Source organism: Pseudonaja textilis, chromosome 2 (assembly GCF_049901715.1).
Source record: "Pseudonaja textilis isolate UNSWEBS1 chromosome 2, rPseTex1.2, whole genome shotgun sequence".
NCBI lineage: Eukaryota > Metazoa > Chordata > Lepidosauria > Squamata > Elapidae > Pseudonaja > Pseudonaja textilis.
The window spans coordinates 155639943-155659882 of NC_141991.1; the positions used below are offsets into that span (position 1 = coordinate 155639943).

Genomic DNA, 19940 nt, shown 5'->3' on the forward strand with positions numbered 1-19940 from the left:
ACAGCAGGCACTGGGGGAGGGGACTGCTGTTGCCGCTGCTGCCGGGTGTAGGAGCTGGTTGGTGCGTGCATCTCAGCGGCTTGACTCTGGGGTCACTCGGAGAGTCAGGAGGTGCAAGAACTGCACAGCCCAGATTAATTGCTTTTGGGAGCCATTTCTTCTGCGGCTCACCAAAAATTTTCCATGGCCCACCGGTTGGCAACCACCATTTTAAACGGTATTGGGGCTGCCAACCTAGATTTGGCAGGTTCAATGAAACCCCTGTCCAAATTGGTATCAATGTATTTTCTCAACTCAGTCATTTCAACTGGTGTGATGGAATACATCTTTGGTTTTGGCAGTTTTGCCCCGGGTTCTAACTCGATGGCACAATTAGTGGCTTGATGAGTGGGGGTTAAAATGTTGCACTCCTCTTCACTAAAAACTTCAGCCAAGTCCCTGTATTCTTTAGGGGCTTGGGGCTCACCTGGAGGAGAGACTGAAGCAGTGGCTGCTGCTTCTGGTTGTGGATTCCTGTTGGGTAGCAGTTTCTGTGTGGGAGGAAAGGGGGCAGCAGGCCAAACCCAATTAAGATTTTTCGGCATCCGTCTTCCCACTTGATGGTAGGGGCCTATTTATCCAGCAAAGCAAGTCCCAATAGGATAGATTCTGACATTTTTGAAGCCACTACAAAATGTATGAGCTCACGGTGTCTGCCCATCTCTAGTTTGATTAACTCTGTAATTTGGGTGGCTCGGACTCCTCCAATTAAAGTTCCATCTACTTGTTCAAGCCTGATTGGGCATTTCAGGGCTTTAGACTTTATTCCTAATTGTTCAATGAGGGGGAGGCCAATAAGGCATCTGGAAGACCCAGTATCTATTACTGCTTCTACCTCCCCTGCCTCCCCCATCTCAGGCACCACCATCTTCACCTTAACTGTAAAAGGGGGATTGGCAGCATTCACCATGGGGTCCTCATCTTCATCTGCCTCTTCAGGGAGGATTTCTTGGGCCAGAAGTTCCTTTCTCCCTTCTGTGTGGAGGGGACCCTCTACAGCATGTCTAGCAAACCAGCTAGTGTCTGAAGGCTTCTGTGGAATCCTTTGACCCTTGGCAGCTGTACTAGGCCTCAGTTGTGGAACAGGTGCAGGAGCCAGAAAGTCAGCTGTCCTATGACCAGCCTGGCTACATCGATAGCACTTTAGAATCCTTGTGGGTTGGGTAAGAGCAGCTTCAGCAGGTCTGGTCAGAGGCCATCTGGCCGCCATTTTCTTAGGAGGGCCCTCAGAGGGGGCTTTTCCGCATTGGTTGCTTTTTCTGTCCAGCCTAAGGGACATGGCATACCAATCCTGTAAAGTCTTTGGTATTCCTCTGATGCTGCATGCTTTTTTAACTTCTGGGTCAATAGCATTCTTAAAGTAGTGCAAAAGTATTCTGTCAGGCCAGTTCATGAGATTGCTTGCAACCCTTCCAAAGTCCCATACAAAGTCTTTTAAGGGTCGCTTGCCTTGTTTCATTTCCATTATTTTGTCTTCACTTTCCTCAATTCTATCAGGATTCTCAAACCTAGCTCTAAGAAGTCCAATAAAGGCATCAACATCCTGTAGTTCCAGTGCCTCCTCATAGTGCAATTGAGCTACCCAATCAGAAGCATCCCCCTCATTCATCCCATCTGTGATTGTGGAAACCAAGTTGCGATCTGTTGCATATTGGTTTCCAAACTGATCTATGTGAAACCAAATCTGAGTAAGGAAGTAAGCAACGTGTTCACGCCTCCTGTCAAATGTTGCTTTAAAAGCCAATTGACCTGGTCTGGGAGGGGGAAAATCAGTATAGCAATTATGGGCTGAACAGGAATGTGTTGAGCCAGCTGGGGTACGTTAGGGCCCTGTAGGGGTACTCCTAGGGGCGGCTGAACTGGGATCTGCCGAGTGGATGGGGCATACTGGAAGAAGGGGCCCTGCAGAGTTGCTCCAAGGGGTGGCTGAATTGGAACCTTCTGAACAGGGGCTTTCTGTTGAATTCTTCTCCGCAATGGGAAGAGGGGGGTAGTTCCAGCCTGCTCCCTGTGGAGATCCCTTTACTGAGAAGAGATCTCTGCTTCTCTTTGGGCCCAGGATGCTCCCGAATCAGGTGGTGCAACAGGTGCTGGCATCCACTGGCATTGGACCCACCCCTGACCAGGATAAAATCCCCACCCTGGAGGAATACTCTCTGCAGGGGGTAATCTCCTTGCTGGTTGTGGAGGGGGAGGAATTGTGGTTTGTAACATAGTCAGTGTCAGCTGTATCTGCTGTTTCTCCCCTGCTGTTTGGCCCTGGCGGGCTGGGCCGATCCTTAGGCCACCTCCAACTGACTCCATGCTGGTTTCACTCTCAATTCTTGGACTAGGGAAAGTAAAGGTGGGCTGTGTTAGAACACAGCTTGTCTGGAGAAGTTTGTGGCTGTGACACATAACTTTCTACCTTAAGTTGCTGGAATTGCTCTGGGATCCCTGCCAACGACTGGCTTCGGGATGGAGGCAACAGGTTCCAGTCTTGGGAATTATCTGGTTCCAATGTCACCCCACTTCTCCACTCTGTCTCGTGGGCCGTCCTCAGAGGGCTGGAGTAGGAAAGGTGTTCAGGCAGCTTCTTCTGTGGTTTCATGCTCTGTCTGGCAGCTTCTCCATGAATCCGTCTCCTGAGGCCGGTTGCCTGACTTCCATCTCTCCACTGCAGCTTCTATCACTTCAGAAGGAAGGCAGGGGGCCTCAATTAGTTCTCAGCCCCTTCTGTAGCTTCTTTCCTTTCTTTCGTCTTCACTGAGTCTTCGCACTGCTCCATTTTTGGAGTCAGTACTGGGGCTCAGCACCACTTACAGCCCTTTCAGGGTGCTGGAGTTTGTTTAGAGATTCGGGTAACGTCAGCGTTCCAGCAACCCTCCATTCCAACCAATAACTCTGAGACAGACATCTCTCAAAGGTTCCTTTATTTGGATAGTAACTGGCACATCTGTGGAATCCTGAATCTGAAAGTTTCGGGCTTCCTTGCAAAAGTCAAAACTACAACTCCATCCCCCCTTAGCAATTATCACCTCACATGGTCCAATCACCATCCATCCTAAAGTAAGATTCCCATTTCATTATGTGCCACACTCTGTGACCTTGAACCAGCAAAAGAATTTTATTGTGTCTAACTAGATATACTCAAATGAATTCCTCTCAGGATCAATTGTGGCAGCATCGAATCTCAATATGGCTTCCAAAACTGACACAGAGCAAGCCAGAGCACCCCGCTCTCCTTTGCTGTGCTTTGGCTGAGCCTGGCCACTTGCTTGAAGAGGGTCTCTCTGCTAGTGCGCACCCTCCCGGCCCCATCACAGCCATCCAGGGGGCTGCGTAAGGAGGAGGAGGAGGGGTCATATTCAGGGAAGCCTCCACCGCAGCTCATGTCCACTCCTCAGCCAACCCAGTTTTCTGAAAAGTTGCCAAGAAGAATGAAAAGGAGTAGCGAAGAGCCTGAAAGAGACCTTTCTGGGTCAGCCCAGCCTCGGCTTTCTGAGAGACTAAGAGAAAGAGAGACAGACAGAGAGGGAGGGAGGGAGAGAGGGAGGGACGGAGAGAGAGGAGAGAAAGAGAAAGAGGAGAGAGAAGGGAGAGAGAAAGAGAGAGAAAAGGAGGAGAGAGACAGAGACAAAGACACAGAGACAGTGACACAAAGAGAGAGAGAGACAGAGAGAAAAAGGTGAACAATACACCCGAGGCCAGGTGTGGCAAGAAGTGGCTGGGAGGGGAGTAGTGAGGCATGGCTGGGCAAATAATTTAACAACCAGTTCTCTGCCCTAATAACAGGCTGGGTAGGTGTGGCTGGGGGGTTGTCATGTGACTGGGTGGGATTGAGTGATATCAAGTTGGCCACGCCTAACCCAGTCACACCAATTGTTAAATTATTGGCTCCCAGTGTTTTCTTTTCTGTGGGTAATGGGTCCAAATGGTTCTTTGAGTGTTTAAGGTTGCAGATTCCTGTCATAGGCTATTCTCCTACTTGAAACCTTACTGGATATTTTGTTATTACAGGGGAGCATGGTAGATGATGCCTTACTCTGTCTGAAGAGGAACCTGAACTTTATGAACAGCACCTACTCCAAGGCTTTGCTGGCTTATATCTTCACATTGGCTGGGGACACAGATATCAGGCAACAGCTCCTCAGGGATTTAGAGGAGGAGATTCTCAAAATAGGTAGGAGGTACAGTTCTGCTTAAGAGTGTTCTGTTTGACCACCTACTCTTCTGTGAAGAGGGTGAGTTTTAAGACTTGCCTTACTAGATTATTTTAGGTGCTCATTTGATTTTTATTCATCATATTTTTTAAAGAATGACTTCAGATTGTTCTATTGAAATAGTGCAATGAGACATTCCAATAAAAGCCATTCTTTTGTTCATCATATCTGAGGGAACATTTTTCTCCTATAAATTTCTTTCAGGAAATAAGAGAGGTGGGAAAGAATTGATATTTCTATTGTTGAAGATAAGTGTCAAAGGTCGCTCCAAATTTATTGTTGGTGTTAGAACATGTTCTCCTTCCAGAATTAGTGGGGGTTAAAATGTTGGCTTTTTGATTTTGGTAGGTTGGGGAAATTGGGGAGCAAAATGAATGACTTAAGCATCACAAATATTTACAGCACATATTTCCTCCCTTAAATTTCATGAACCCTCCCTCTCAAAACTTTTTTTTAATAAACTCATATGCTAGAGCTTCCTATTAAAACCCTATTTTGTATGTAGCTCTACAAGTTATATTAATTAACTAAAACAAATACTATAATGAAAGGAAAAGGTAAAAAATTTCAAGGGTAAAAGAGTGCTTCTGCAGTTCCCTTCAGAATAAGAATGTGTCCATTAGGGTAAACTGTTTGACAGTCTAAACTTATTAACGTTTGCTAATAACCTTGGGATTACTTTCTCTTTGGCTTTTCTTATTTCAGTGCAAGAAATATAAGTTTGCCGAACAAAGGACTGGCTTAAAAAGCAACAAATATTGCCATTGGGAACAAATATTGAAAAAGGTCACAGAGATTAGGAACTTAGATTGCTCAGGGTTAACTACTTGATGGGCCTTTTGCTAGCCTATCATTAAGATACCATTTTTCAATATGGAGTTTCTTGGTAGTTTCCCCCGTGTTATGTTCTTAATAGCCTTATAGAGAGCATCATCACAATTCCCATTTTGGCAGTAATATGAAAATTGTTCACAGGCATCTGGAAAGTAAATAATTGAGTAGGGATTTGAATCCAAATGTTATATTCTAATCAGTGACTTTCTATGAACATATCAAGGGTGTAAAAGAGGGCTTCTGAACCACAAGCTGCTTAGTCCTACCATGATTTTAAAATTTTAAAGAAATATAAGTTTACAAGGTAAAATAAAAAACTTATTATAGAAGTTTAAGTAAGTTCTAAGTGGAGCTTGTTATTCCATTGTTGAAAGGCTGGAAAATGCCTTTCTTCTGAGGGCTCAATTTTCCTGCTGGGAGGGCTCCGGTGCAAGGACACAGACAACTGCTTGGAAGCCGGTTTATTTTTCAGAAAGGCAAGAGATAGCAAGAAGTCTGCGTTCCTGGGGCTAGCCATCTTTGTATAATAAACCCCTGATTTTTATACCTTTTCTCCTTTTGTGTGTGTGTGCTTGTGTTTGTATTTCTTAATGTTTTAAATCCTGTCAGGGGTTGTCTTCATTTCCGCCAGAGGGTAAACTCCGCGGGGTGGTTTGATTGGATTATCAGTTTCATCCTAATGTTTTCTTATATTTGTTTGGTGGCAATCTCCTGTCTGCTATGGAATTTATTTCGTGTCTTTTGTCTATTTGTTTTGCTGATTTGGCATGGCCTTTTGTTTGTAAGGGATTTCTTTTCCTTGTTTCCCTAGCTTTCTTAATTACTTGGCTTTTGTCTAGGGGGCTTTTTTCAATACCTTTTATTAAATCTCTTTTCCTATGCAAGTTTGTTTTATGGCTGGCCTGATGTTCCCTTTGGGCTTTTCCTGCTTGGGTGTCACCACTGTCCTCATGAAATTCCCTTTCCACAATCCTTCATTAATCCTTCATTTTTTAAGAGGGTGGTCTCTGATTGAATGTCTGGGTATACTTGGTATTTGTGATCAATCTGGATCATTATCATGGCTGCCTGTCTCCCCTTTAATTTTCTCTTCTGAGAGGGAATACAGTCCTTTAGGCAGCTAAGGCAGGGTGGTATGCATCGACAGAGGCAACACATGAGGGCTCCAAAGACACAAATGGTGACTGTGGTTGTTATAAGGATTTTGAGCCAATGGAAATCTGGCATCCATGAGAAGAGCCATGAAAAGTCCAGGAATGATTGCTCCTGACCAATATTCTGAGATAGCTCTTTCAGGTGGTGGATGTCCCTCCCTACGAGTTCTGAGGTTTCGTCCAGATTGAAGCAACACATCCCTTGGAATGTTTCGCAGCCATAATTATGCTTCAAGAGAAGGAAGTCTATTGCTGCCCTATTCTCCAAGGTGGCTTCTCTGACCTCCCTCAGTTCTCTGTTAAGGGCATCCAGGGCATGGGAGGTTGAATTTAAGCTTTTTGCCAGGGTACATGCTAGACTATTCAAATTTTTAGAATTTCGCACTGCCAATCCAGGTACCCCTACCAAGGATATTGCCAATGAGATGTATTCTGTTTTTGTGGGAAGGGAGATCTTGGAATCACAGTCTGAGTCTAGGGTTTGGAAGGCTCTCCTGTGTCGTCTCTGTAAGGATGGCATAAGCATGGTTAACTTTCCCAAGGTGCAGGGGCCGTTTGTGGCATTTGCAGGAAGGTATGAGTAGGCTTTTAAGCCACAAAGGAAAAACCATCCTGGTGGGAGCTTCAGGTAACTATATGAAAATGATATGGTCTCTGTATAGTTGCATTTTAGTTCTGTGTTGCTAAGACTGGTGCATTCTGTGACCATTCTGGGTGTGCTGCACCCAGTGACATTATGATTTCCCTCCTGCTAAGCAAAAGTTAGTGGTGTTGAGTATTTCTCTTGCTAAACATTCCCATATGTTTTCCTTTCTCTGGGATAAACTTTGGTTCCAGGAACGCAGTTGCTTGTGTTACAAATGTTACAATTATTACAGATAATAATACATAGAATATATTGCATTTCATGTTCCCCGTTGCTAGATTCCTTTTCTTCCCTTCCTCCCCCCTCCTCTTTTTTTTTTTAATAGCAATGTAAAAAAAATGTAAAAGGTCAAGTATCAAAAAATTATGAGTAAGGTATGGTTAAAGTCCTTTTTGTTAAAAAAATACAATGAAAAAAGGTTTTAAAAAAAGGAAAAAATGGAGAAGGTGAGACAAAAAAATAAAAAAAAATAGTTTATAACTCAGCACCTGGGAGTCCAGTTTTGTGTAATGCAATATTTGCACTTGGTTCCTCACAGTCGTGTGGTTCAACAGTGTTGAAGAATGCTGCAAGCGTCCATTGATCTGTGTTCCAATCTTTCTTGAGTTTGATGGGTGGGATTGATTGTGGTGGAGTTTGGCTATGGTCTAAGACTGCTGGCTTTGCATGTGTCCAATGTAGCCAAGAGTCTCGTTCTGCAAACCTTTATGGCGGTGTGTGTAGTCAGTAAAACTTGGTAGGGTCCTTTCCACCTGGGTTGTAGAGGGGAGGTTCTGGTGAAGAACTTGATCCACACCCAATCTCCTGGCTCATATGGATGCAGGGCTTCTTCCAGGGGTAAGGTCTGTGTCAGTGCACTCTGGGTCCAGAGGGTCTGTAGTCTCTTTTGCAGGGCTGTAAGATAAGAAGAGAGAACCCTATCCCCCCCATCTAAGCAAAGGGAATGAGGATCTAGGCTGAGAATGAGGATCCTAGTAGGGTATGGGGGGGTGACCAAAAAGGATCTCAAAGGGGGGAAATACCTATATCTTGTCTTGGTCTGGTTCTGAAATTAAAGAGGGCAATTGGGAGCACTTGTGGCCAGGAGAGGTGTGTCTCCTGACAGAGTTTGCCCAGTAGGGTCTTCACCTCTTTGTTTGCTCTCTCCATGGCTCCTTTAAGTAGTCCCACTTCTGATGCACCCCAGCCCCATAAGGAGGATGGCAGGCTTTTAAAATCTTCATGAAGCCCTGTGTTGCTGGTTATCAGCATGATTGTCTTGTGTGTGCCTTTTCCTGGGATTTCCAATTGCAGCCCCTGTTTGCCACATGTTATGGTAGTTCCCATTTTACATAGGAGATCCCTTCCTAGTAGAGAAAGTGGGGCCTGGGGGCAAATAGTAAATGCATGGTCTACTGTGAAAGGTCCTAGTTCTACTGGTACGTTGTGGGTAAATTTTACAGGGATTAATCCCCCCCTTCCCATTATGCTATCCCGAGCCCCTTCAGCCACTGAAGCTTTATATGGTGGTTCAGTAATGTGGAGGTGGCTCCAGTATCAACTAAGCAATTGTATTTCTTTCCTCCTATCAGAATGGTTAAGATGGGTTCCCCTTCTGGGCTGTTTTTTAGGGGGATAGCCAGCCCCTTAAAGGTAGCCATGAATTCAGTGCTTTCATTGTCATGTTCTAGTCAAGAAGGGGGTAAATCTTGTTCTCTCCTTTGCTCCCATTGATGTCTATTGTTATTATTTATTGGAGGAAAGGGAGCGCTGGGTGGTGCCTGGTGACTGAAACTTTGTTGCTCAGTGTAATGGACTGGATTATTGGCTGGCCTCATGTTCCTAGGTGGTGGGTGATACCGGTTGCAGGAGGGGTGTTGCCTACATTGCCTGCTGAAATGACCTTCCTGTCTGCACCTATAACAATGCTGACATTTGCCTTGCGACCATCCTGCTTTATCGCAATGCCAGCATTTCTTTGAATTATAGGGGGTTTTACCTGGCGTTTGTCTGGCATCATGTTTCATTACAGCAAACATTTTTAAGTCTTCCTGTCTTTCTATTCGTCTCTTTCTATCTTTCTCTTCCTCTTTCAGCTTGTCTCTTTGATCATAGACAAAGTTAGCAATCCTGCGCAACTCTGCTATGTCTAAGGTTGGCCAGTTAGAGATGAAGCAGTGGAAATGTCCTTTAGTATCTAAGGTGGACTGATCCACGAAGGCTGAAGCTAAAATCCTTTGGTCCTTCAGGCAGCTAAGGTCTAGGTGGGCATATGCAGTAGCTGCTTCTGACAGGCGGACCCAAAAGGCATCAGGGTTTTCCTTTTCCCTTTGTGTTGTTTTTTTTGAAATTCAGACTAGTTTAAAAGTTTTTTTTTCTTATTTCCTCTAGAGCTTCTAGTAAATTATCTTTTGCTCTAGTGTATTCGTCCCATTGATTGGTATCATTATAGTCCCAGTCAGGGCAATGTACTGGCCATGCGATGCGGGCTGGGGCTGCCTGACCAGGGATAGTTGGTGGTTTGGCTATTTGGTCTGTTTTTGTTTTTTTTTCCAAACAGTTTTAATAGTTCGTCTTTCGTTAGAAAGACTTGTAACAGCTGAGTCATGTCACCCCAGGATGGATTATGGCTGTCTATGATAGATTTTCATAACTGTTTGAGGATCAGCCCTGAAAGCTGGGGTATCCTTTTTCCAGATGACTAGGTCAGAGGCAGAGAAGGGAGTGTGGGTAAAAACAAATTCTAGTTGTCCCCTATTTCTGCCTGGCACTGGCTTGCTTAAAAGGGGAGCCATAATCCGTGCCTCAGTATTCCCTTCCCTGAAATGGGTTTCAGGCTTTTCCTTATTTTTTTCTCGGTCAGGTCTTTGGCCCTAACAATTTCAGCCCAGCAGTACCAATAGGGTATTTGGCTGGGCTTAATGCATGTTCTAAGTGCTTTCAGGGTTTTATAATCTAAAGTACCGCTATCAGGCCAAATTTGTCTACCCGTGTCATCTCGCAATAAAGCCCACTTTTTGCAAATTCTTTTCGCTTCCTTTTTATTCATTCCAGTTAGGACAGGCACTTGCCTTTCATCCCAAGCCTCAAGTAATTTATCCAAGGGGGTCTCTTCCATTGTCCTCGAGCTACAACTTCCCATATTCCCTACCTGATGTGGGGATTACTTTGGTTTAGCCAGGCTCCCGCCGTCAGTTTTCAGACAAAAAAGGTCTGGAAAGGACTCCGGTTTCCCTACACATGGAGTACGGGCCCCTTTCTCGTAGGGAAACTCCGCCGTCAGTTTTAAGACCCCCCCCTAAAAAACAGGAGGCTTGGAGGACCGTCTGCCCCCTAGCAGCCCGGTACGGGCCCCTTCCTACACTCTGCCGTCAGTTTTCAGATCTCCCTTAAAGGTGGGGATCTGGAAGGACCTGCTCTGGTTTGTAAGGCAAACTATTTCCAATTTTGTTTGCCAGCAGCCAGTACGGGCCCCTTCTAATTGCACAGGGCTTTACTTGCGGGATGCACTAGGACTATTTATTCTGCTTTCTATTTATTTCCAAACAGCAGTTCCTTTCTCAGCCCACTCGGTTTTTCTTACGTCCTTCAGAAGGACTCACACTCTGTGATCACCCCTTGCGTTCCCAAATCCAGCCAGTCATGGCTTGTTGGAGCTAGCAGCTGGCTGGGGTGCGGCTGGCAATCACAGAGAAGGTGAGGTCCCACTGTTTCCGCAGAGAAAACCCACAGTCACACACCTGGTACACTCACGCTTCCACTCCCCTCCCTAGTAAGATTATAAATTTGAAGCAGTACTCACCTGCTTTCAAGCAGCTGTTGAGCAGAAAAGCCCAAGGACTCCCTTTACTACCCTTATGCCTTCCGGGCTGGGTCCGTGGATGTTTTCCCTGGACAAAGAAGGTCCATGCCGGCTGGGTTTGGATCCGCGGGCCCGGTCCAGTGGCAGGGTTGGCTGGAAAACCTTCATGGTTGCCAATTGTTGAAAGGCTGGAAAATGCCTTTCTTCTGAGGGCTCGATTTTCCTGCTGGGAGGGCTCCGGTGCAAGGACACAGACAACTGCTTGGAAGCTGGTTTATTTTTCAGGAAGGCAAGAGATAGCAAGAAGTCTGCATTCCTGGGGCTAGCCATCTTTGTATAATAAACCCCTGATTTTTATACCTTTTCTCCTTTTGTGTGTGTGTGCTTGTGTTTGTATTTCTTAATGTTTTAAATCCTGTCAGGGGTTGTCTTCATTTCCGCCAGAGGGTAAACTCCGCGGGGTGGTTTGATTGGATTATCAGTTTCATCCTAATGTTTTCTTATATTTGTTTGGTGGCAATCTCCTGTCTGCTATGGAATTTATTTCGTGTCTTTTGTCTATTTGTTTTGCTGATTTGGCATGACCTTTTGTTTGTAAGGGATTTCTTTTCCTTGTTTCCCTAGCTTTCTTAATTACTTGGCTTTTGTCTAGGGGGCTTTTTTCAATACCTTTTATTAAATCTCTTTTCCTATGCAAGTTTGTTTTATGGCTGGCCTGATGTTCCCTTTGGGCTTTTCCTGCTTGGGTGTCACCACTGTCCTCATGAAGTTCCCTTTCCACACCATGCATATGGAAGTTTAGCTTCCAAGATTTCTTTCTTTTCTTTTTCTTTTTTAGAGACATCATCCTCACAGACTGAGATCATTGCCTATTTTCTTTTGGCTTACTTGTCGAACCTGGAGGTATCCATAGATGATATTAAGTATGCTTCCAAGATAGTGCAAATCCTTGTTAAACTACAAAATCCATATGGAGGCTTTTACTCCACACAGGTAACAGGTCAAACTATGGGATTGGAAATATTGGAATAGAGCATATATTGGTGTTAGGATTGCTGATCAATCAAATATGAAAATTCTGCCAGTGAATCATTGATATACTAACAACTTTCCCCATGTATATTTAACCTTTCCCTGCTATATCTGTATAACTTGCCCTCACCTCATCCCTAGCTACCATAGACAGCCATAAGTCATTCTTAGCCATACCAGGGTATTGTAAAGTATTCTGCCATTATTCCAAGGACAACCTCAATCTCTGCAAAATCTGTTAAACTTTTATTACCCATTTTGTAACCCTAGGACTATGGGTCATTTAAGTGAGGACCTCATGTGACCATGACGTGGGAAAAGGCAAGAGTCTCAGGCAAACAGGTCAGTTAGTGAGAGTTATGGGCAGCTGGTGCTGCCAGGTGGGCACTAGAGAGTGCAAACAAATAGGTGCTGCAAATGGGCAAAAAAGCAGCAAAAGCAGGAACAAGTTGCAACCTGCTTTCTTTGCTTGTGTGAAACTGGCAAGAGGTTGCAAATGGCAATTATATGTCCATAGAATGCTGCAACCATCATAATTCTGAGCCAGTAGCCAGGCACCCAAATTGCAATCACATGACCACCAACTCCAAGGACCATTGGTAAGTTTCCTTTGTTCAGAACCATCATAACTTTGAATGGTCACTGAATGAGTAATCATAACTCAAAGGCTACCTGAATATCAAGTAGATCAAGTAAGTATTAAAAAAAACCGAAATCACAGGAATGTATACCTCCCTATTTTTATAAGTTTATAAAACCATGTCTGCGGAGGTATGGTCCTGTGTCTCACCCATCATGGCCACACCCACCATGGCGATGCCCCCACCAGCCATCCAAGGATGTGGCCCTCAATGAAATTGAGTTTGACACCCCTGCTCAAGACTTTCACAAGCCAGGAGTGAAAAGGATTTAATTGACAGCTTTGAGGACCCTGTCTATCAGGATCAAACTGTTTTCAGATAAATGGGTAAGGCTATTCCCCAGGCATCTCTAAAGCACCTGTTCTATACTTGGATTCCAACTGGGAAAGGATCTGAGTGACTTTGTCCATCAGGTGTTCCACAAATTCCTAATAAACTGCCATTCCATAAAATTGATTTGTGCTTAGGACAATGTTGTTCACTTAGCAACCACATGGTTCACTTAATGACCATGGTGACTTGCTTAACAACCATTGAAAAATTGAGTCTGATCATGGATTTACAACTACAAGAACAAAATTCCAATCTGCTAAAATCCAAAAACTAAACAGAGGCATGAAACCTAATAACTTCAAATGATATGCACTTAAAAACTATACCAGGTTATTATTTTCTTCCAGGATACTGTGGTTTCCCTGCAAGGTTTAGCCAGGTATGCAGCTTTGACATTTGTTGAGATAGAAAATCTAAAGGTGCTGGTAAAATCCAGCAAAGGCTTCCAGCATGAATTCCATGTGAACAAGCAAAATCGGCTGGTGCTCCAGCAGGCCTCCCTTCCAGAGATCCCTGGTCAGTACAAGGCGGAGCTCTCAGGTCATGGCTGTGTTTATGTGCAGGTAAGCCTAGAGGAGCAAATAATAAAAGCTTGTGTGATTCGGCCTTTGATCCCCTAGGAGCAGCATCTTAATACACAGACATCACAATATTTTAAACTTGAGTAAATGAAAACCATATGTTTGATCTTACTCTACAACCACAAACTTCTAATCTAATATCTGTTGTAATGCGTTGACTGTGCATATTATGCTATATCTTAACATTGGGAGATACAGATACAAGTCAATTTGTTAGCAGGGACAGTGACAAAAAGATATTATAATTAATTAGCTACCATATAAATGATTTTAGATTACATACCATTCTCATCCCATGACGTATTTCACCTTTAGAGAATGTCAGTGTGAAATCTTGGTACCTTACAAGACAGAATAGGAATACAAGGAAAAATAGGCAAGAAAATGGTAAGACAAACACCTATCTACTCTATACAAGTTCAAATCACCAGGATCAGATGGATTGTATCCAGAGATGGGATTCTGACAGTTTGCACCAGTTCAGGCAAACCAATTGTTAACTTTTTGTGCAGTTCAGAGAACCGGCTAATTCCACCACTGGCTGGCCCCACCCTGCCCTGTCCCTGCCAGGAGTCCCAGTCACTCCTTATCTCACCTTGCCCGCTGCCTAGAGTCATGCACGCAGCATAGCTGCTGCTGCTTTCTGGCTCCCTCACTCACTTGCCTCAACCACGTGGCTCCCATGTCCCAGCCTGCTTACCTGCCTTCGCCACAGCCTCCCATGAGGCCCAACTCCCTGCCTGCCTGGTGAGCCTCCCTTCACCGATCTCTGCTGCCTCCCAGGTGGCCCATCTTCCTACCTGCCTGGTGAGCCTGCCTTTACTGATCTCTGCTGTCTCCCACGTAGCACAGATCCCTCCCTGCCTTTGAGTCTTCCTTCGCCAATCTCTGCTGCCTCCCACATGGCCCAGCTCCCTGCTGCCTTGTGCAACAACAGCATTCTGCCTTCATCATGGTACATTGGCACTCAAGGCAGCCCTCGCCTCCCGCTGCTTGTGACTTGGAGCTGTAAGCTGCATCGGGGAAGCACTGTGGTGGAGACAAGCATCCAGTGCTGATTCTCCTGCACCTCATGTCTTGCTGGGTCTTGCTGCCCGACAGTCAGGGTTTTTTAAAATATTTTTTTCAACAGAGGAGTGACTTGCTCTCTGTTCCAAGACACTGGCCGGCCCCAGCCACCACCATTGCCTCATCATCATTGCCTGCCCTTTGGCAAACAATGGATGCCCCAGAGACAGAGCAATTTCCTATGTACCATTCTGAGCCCCTTCCCTCCCTCTTGGGCTGACAAAATAAAAGCCCATCTAAAATCACGACTGCCTGCCAAATCTGCCTGGTGCATGCTGGCAAAAGGAGGCTAGGCAGAAAAAGAGAGAAGGGTTGATGGAAACCCCCTTTTTCTGCCTCCATTGAGCTGTCTGCATCGCACTGGATCAGGATGAGGAGGTGGGGGGTGGGGGAGCAAAAAGCCCACTTGGTCTGTACTCACTAGCAGGATGGTAAATCTCTCTTCCAACTTGCCCGGTTTGGGCATCAGGAGCTTGAAGGGTAGATTGTGTGCCATGAAGTCTACTTCTTGGTAACATTAAAAAAATGGGGAATAAACAGCATCACCACCAGATGGATTCATAACTGGCAGCCCCACTTCACCCAATGTATAGTCCTTAATGGAACTACTTCTACACGGAGGGAGGTATGCAGTTAGGCCCAGTACTCTTCAACATCTTCATAACTTATTTAGATGAGGAGACAGAAGGGGAACTCATCAAATTTGCAGATGGCAACCAGCTGGGGTAAATAGCCAATTCTTTAGAAGATAGAAGGATTAAAATCCAGAAGGATCTTGACAGATTTGAAAATTGGGTCCTATCCTACAAAATGCAATTCAGCAATGAGAAAAATATGGTCTTACATTTAGGCATATACAGATATAGAATAGGTGATAGGTGGCTCAATAGCAGTAACTGTGAGATGAATCTAGGTGCCTTTCTGTAACTGTAGCAATAACTGTGAGATGGATCTAGTGGACAAAGTAAGATCCTACACATAGGCAAGAAAAAACAAATGGTCAGATATAGAATAGATTGTATCTTCCTCAATAGTGGGATCTAAGTGTTGTAGTAGGCCACCACTTAAGTATGAGTCAACAGTGTGCTACAGCTGCCAAACAAAGCTAATTCACTCCTAAGTTTCATCAACATAGCAGTTTTAAACTTACAAGAACTGATAATGTTTTATATTGCACCAGTGAAACCACACTTCGAATATTACATCCATTGTTGGTCATGATGATACAAAAGATGTTGAGACCCTAGAAAGAGTGCAGAGAAGACCATCAAAGATGATATAAGGAGTCTGGTTGCTAAATACTTATCTGCCAGCCTAGCCCAAGCCTTCCAGGTGCTCCTGGCCAGTCTCTTGGGGACCGGGCATGAAGGGATGATTGCAGACAGCTGCACGTTGCCCAGAAAGGCTGGCAGGCAAGACTTCCAGGTCCAACAAAGGGGCTGGAGTGGGACTTCCTCCCCTCATTCTTTTGGGGAGATTTACAAACAAAGGGCTGGGAACTTCAAGCCAGGAGTCCACTGCAGCCTCGCCCACCCCCACCGGCAACCCGGTGGACAGCAATTCAACTTTTCCAGCTGGCTGCAACTATGCCCTTGCCTTCCTTCCATGGCTGGTGGTAGAGCCAGGGTTGAGCTGTCACCGCTCGGCTCCCCGCCAGCCTGCATCTCACCCCCCACCTGGATTCTCCACAGCTTCTGGGCCTCACCTGCCAGCTGGCATGGGCTGGAGTTGACCAGGGAGCATGAGGCTACGCCACCCACATCGTCCCTCTACCAGCCACTCCTTCCTTGCCCACCCGCTGGGCCTGAGCACTTTGGTCAAGTACAGGTTGCCATTGTGAGAATGGTGCAAGCCCATGGGCTGGAAGGTAAGGCTGATAGCAGGGAAGGAAGATCCACTCCGGGCTTGCAGTGCTCAGCCAAAGGGCCGCCTTGGTGGTGGTGGGGGGGCATGGAGAGACTTGGCTGCATTTCAGGTCCTGCTCTGGGCTGCCACCTGCTCAACCTCCACTCCACCTCAGGCCCCCACATCCAGCCCATGACAAGGGGACATGCTGCTTCCAGGCCAGCCCGGTTGGTGGATGGGTGAGTGGGTGGCCCTTAGGATAGGCATTTTCTCTCAGGCCTCTCAGACCTGGAGGCCTTGTGGAAATCAAAACTGGGCCCGAAAGGCAGTTGAGCCTCGCTGTGTCCCCCCCACACACTAAGGCAGCCCTTCAGCTGAGCGCAGCAAGCCCAGAGCGGATCTTCCTTCCCCACCATCAGCCTTACCTTCCAGTCCATGGGGCTCACACGGTTCTCACAGTGGTGGCTCGCACTCAGTCAAAGAGTGCAGGCTAGACTTCGCCTTTGCCACCAGCTGTAGGAGGAAGGTAAGGTCGCGGGACAAAGAAAGAGGTGGTCGTGGGGGAAGAAGTAGGGAGAGTGAGTAAGGGGCCTTTGAAGAAGGGGAAATGGGGCAGAGGTAAGTGAGGCAATTCGGGAAAGGGTGAGACCAGGATGGAAACATGCAGAAGCAAGCGAGATGGTGAGGGGGAGTTGTCCCTTTAGAAAGGCACAGACTAGCACATCCCCTAACCCGAAGCAAAGGGCGAGTGGTATCTGCCTAGAGGCACCAGCGAAGGCCAGGGCCAGGGACTAGCACATCCCCTGACCCGAGGTGAAGGGCAAGCTGGCAGCATACGGGTGGAAGGATGGTGAGAGCCAGGCCCAAAAGGCAGCTGAGCCTCACCGTGTCCAACCCAGCCTTTCAGCCAAGTGCCTTACCTTCATGGGCAGCTGCAGTGAGCAAAGCAGGTGAGGCACAAAGATCAGCTGGGCTGCATGGCTAGCATGGTAGGCCATAGCGAAGGCAGGCAAGTGGGCCAGGCATGGAGATCAGCTGAGCCACTGGGTCTGGGCAAGTGAGCGAAGGATCCAGAGAGTAGCTGGGCGCAGGTATGACTCTAGCCCAGGGGTTCGCCAAAATTTGGACTTCAGGGACCATCAAACTCATACTTTTAAATCCCGAGGACCACTAATATGAATTTTTTAAAAAAAGATAATATATTTAATAATTTTTATTTTAAATATAAATTTAATATTAAAAATATTTTTTAATATAAAATATTTAAATAAATATTTGTTAAATATAAAAATGCTTATTTAATTATAACAAAATCATAAATGCTTAATCATAACTGTGGGGCAGAGAGAAGGGAAAGGAGGGGCCTCTCTCATCCTTTGTGGGGAGAGGATTTAATACTGCTAGGATTCAAAAGAAGCCACATGGTGCATGGAGGCTGGGAAGATCTGGATGGGGAGGAACCGGCTCCCCCTCAAACAGAATAAAAGCAGAGTCCTCCTCCAAATCTGGTCTCCTGTCATCTCATATCTTCCCCAAGTCAGAGGAAATCTCTCCCTCCTTTGCCAGGTGTGGCTGCCTGGAGTTGGGGGAGGGAAGGAGGGCCCAGCTGGAAGCACTGAGGAAGACAAGCTCCTAATAACCAGGCAACAGCCCCCAGAGGAGAGTCTCTCCCTGTGTGGAGGCTGAAGGGGGGTTCTCGAGCGCAGAAAAGCTCGAACTCTCACCTGCACAAACAGGCTGGTTATTAGGAGCCCGTCTTCCTCAGCACTCTTTTGGTCTGAGCATTTGATCTCCCCCGCCCGCCCCATGCCAAAGGAAAGCCAGCTGGGCTTCTCCTTCCCTCCTACCCTTCTCCCTGCTCACTTCCCCCCACTCAGTCCTACTTTGGGATAGAAGAGGGTGCGCTGGAAATGTGTATTGGCATTTCCAACACACATTTCTCTGTGTTCATCTGCAATTCTTTGCTGCTTCCTCCAGGCCTGGTTTGCTGAGGGGGGAGAGCAGCCCTGAGGTCTCTGCTGCCTTCCCCCCCCCTCAGGAAAAGAAAGCGAGCAGAAACAGAGCTCTTGCTGGGCAAAAGAGCTGAGATCAAGAAAGGCACAGGCAACAGTAAGCGGCACTTTTTTTAAAAAGAAATTATTGAACAAACATAAAAAAGAAAGAAAAAAAATAAAAAAACAAAGAATATGGTGCAATCATCCTAACCCGCATAGTTGTCTTACATTGCTAGGTCATATAAAAAATAGTCGATATTTACATTCTATATACATCGTATATAATATAATAATTTCTCATTTTCTTGATCCTTCCTCTTTTCTAACCAGCAATAAAACTTATCCCATACTCTGATTCATCCTTATTTTTTTAGTTCTTTTGTTAATTTGTCCATTTCTGTGCCCATCCAGATTTTCCTAATTATCTTTATTTCACTTGGAGTTTCTTTACATTTCCAGCATTGTGCATAGGCCAATGTTGCAGCTGTGATTCCATGAATTATTAGGTATATAATATCTTTGTTATTTTCCCACATTAATTCCTAACAAGAAAAATTCAGGTCTGTATTCTATTTTAATCTTATACATCTCTTCTAACCATTTCTGAATTTTCTGCCAAAACTTTTGGGCTTCTTTGCAATTCCACCATAGATGATAATACGTTCCATTTTCCTTACTACACTTCCAACATACAGGGGAAAGGTTTGGATACATTTTTGTCAATTTTGATGGCAGCATATGCCATCTATAAAATAATTTATATACATTTTCTTTAAATGGTGTGGCCAAAGTCATTTTTTTGTTTCGTTCCCATAAAATTGGCCAATTATCTAAATTTATACTATATCCAAAATTCTTCATCCATGCCACCATCGTTTCTTTTACTTTTTCTTCCTCTAATTTACATTCCAATAAAACTTTATAATTTTTTTAAATCAATTTCTCATCAGTTCCCAATAATACTTCATCTAATTTTGTTTTGCACTTGCTAATAATTCCCCACTCTTTCGTATCGTTCCCATGTCTCAATTGGAGTTGTAAGTAAGCCCACCATTCTATGTCTATTCCTTGGTCCTTCAAGTCTTGCCTCGATCTTAGTTCTCTGTCATTTAAAATATCCTCATAGGTAATAATTTTCCCTTGTTGGAGTAAGTGTGGACACATCAAAGCTTCCAATATAGATAGCCATATTGGTGTTTCTACGTTGATTTGTCTTTTAGTTTTGTTCCATATAATTAACAAAGTCTGCCTAATTTTGTGTCTTTGAAAGTATCTATGGCCTGCTTGCTTATCCTGCCATAAAAAGGCATGCCATCCTGCTTTTAAATTGTAACCCTTTAGTGTTAATATTCTTTTATTCTTGTGATTTATCCAATCTTTAACTCATGTTAGAGTTGCAGCTCTGTAATACAATTCCCAGTCAGGTGGGCCAAATCCACCCCTTTCTGTGGCATCTTGCAACAAATTTAATTCTCACTTTCTTTCTTTTGCCATATCAATTTATTCAGATCATCAAAAAAATTTTTTTTCCAATTTTATGGGAGCATTCTGAAAGAGAAATAATAATTTAGGCAGTATGTTCATTTTTACGGTTGCTATCCTACCCATAATGGATAATCTTAATTTGTCCCATTTTTCCAAATCTCCTGCTATTCATTTAATTAATGGATTATAATTATAATTTTTGAGTGTTGGTCATCTCGCCGAGATTCTAATATTCAAATATTTCCTTTATCTACTATTTCAAAGGCAGCAGCTCCCATCTTCTGTTGCCTGTGCCTTCCTTGATC

The 19940-nt window shown here is 44.9% G+C and overlaps 1 protein-coding gene across 1 annotated transcript in view; it reads left to right on the top strand.

Moving 5' to 3' along the window:
* The window catches only part of LOC113444466 (alpha-2-macroglobulin-like protein 1), a 41429-nt gene that overhangs the window by 12209 nt on the left and 9280 nt on the right, over positions 1-19940 (top strand). The window contains exons 4-6 of the mRNA XM_087927690.1: positions 4039-4201; positions 11495-11649; positions 13010-13225. Of these exons, the coding sequence (XP_087783816.1) occupies positions 4039-4201; positions 11495-11649; positions 13010-13225 (534 nt within the window). The remainder of the gene's footprint in view (positions 1-4038; positions 4202-11494; positions 11650-13009; positions 13226-19940) is intronic.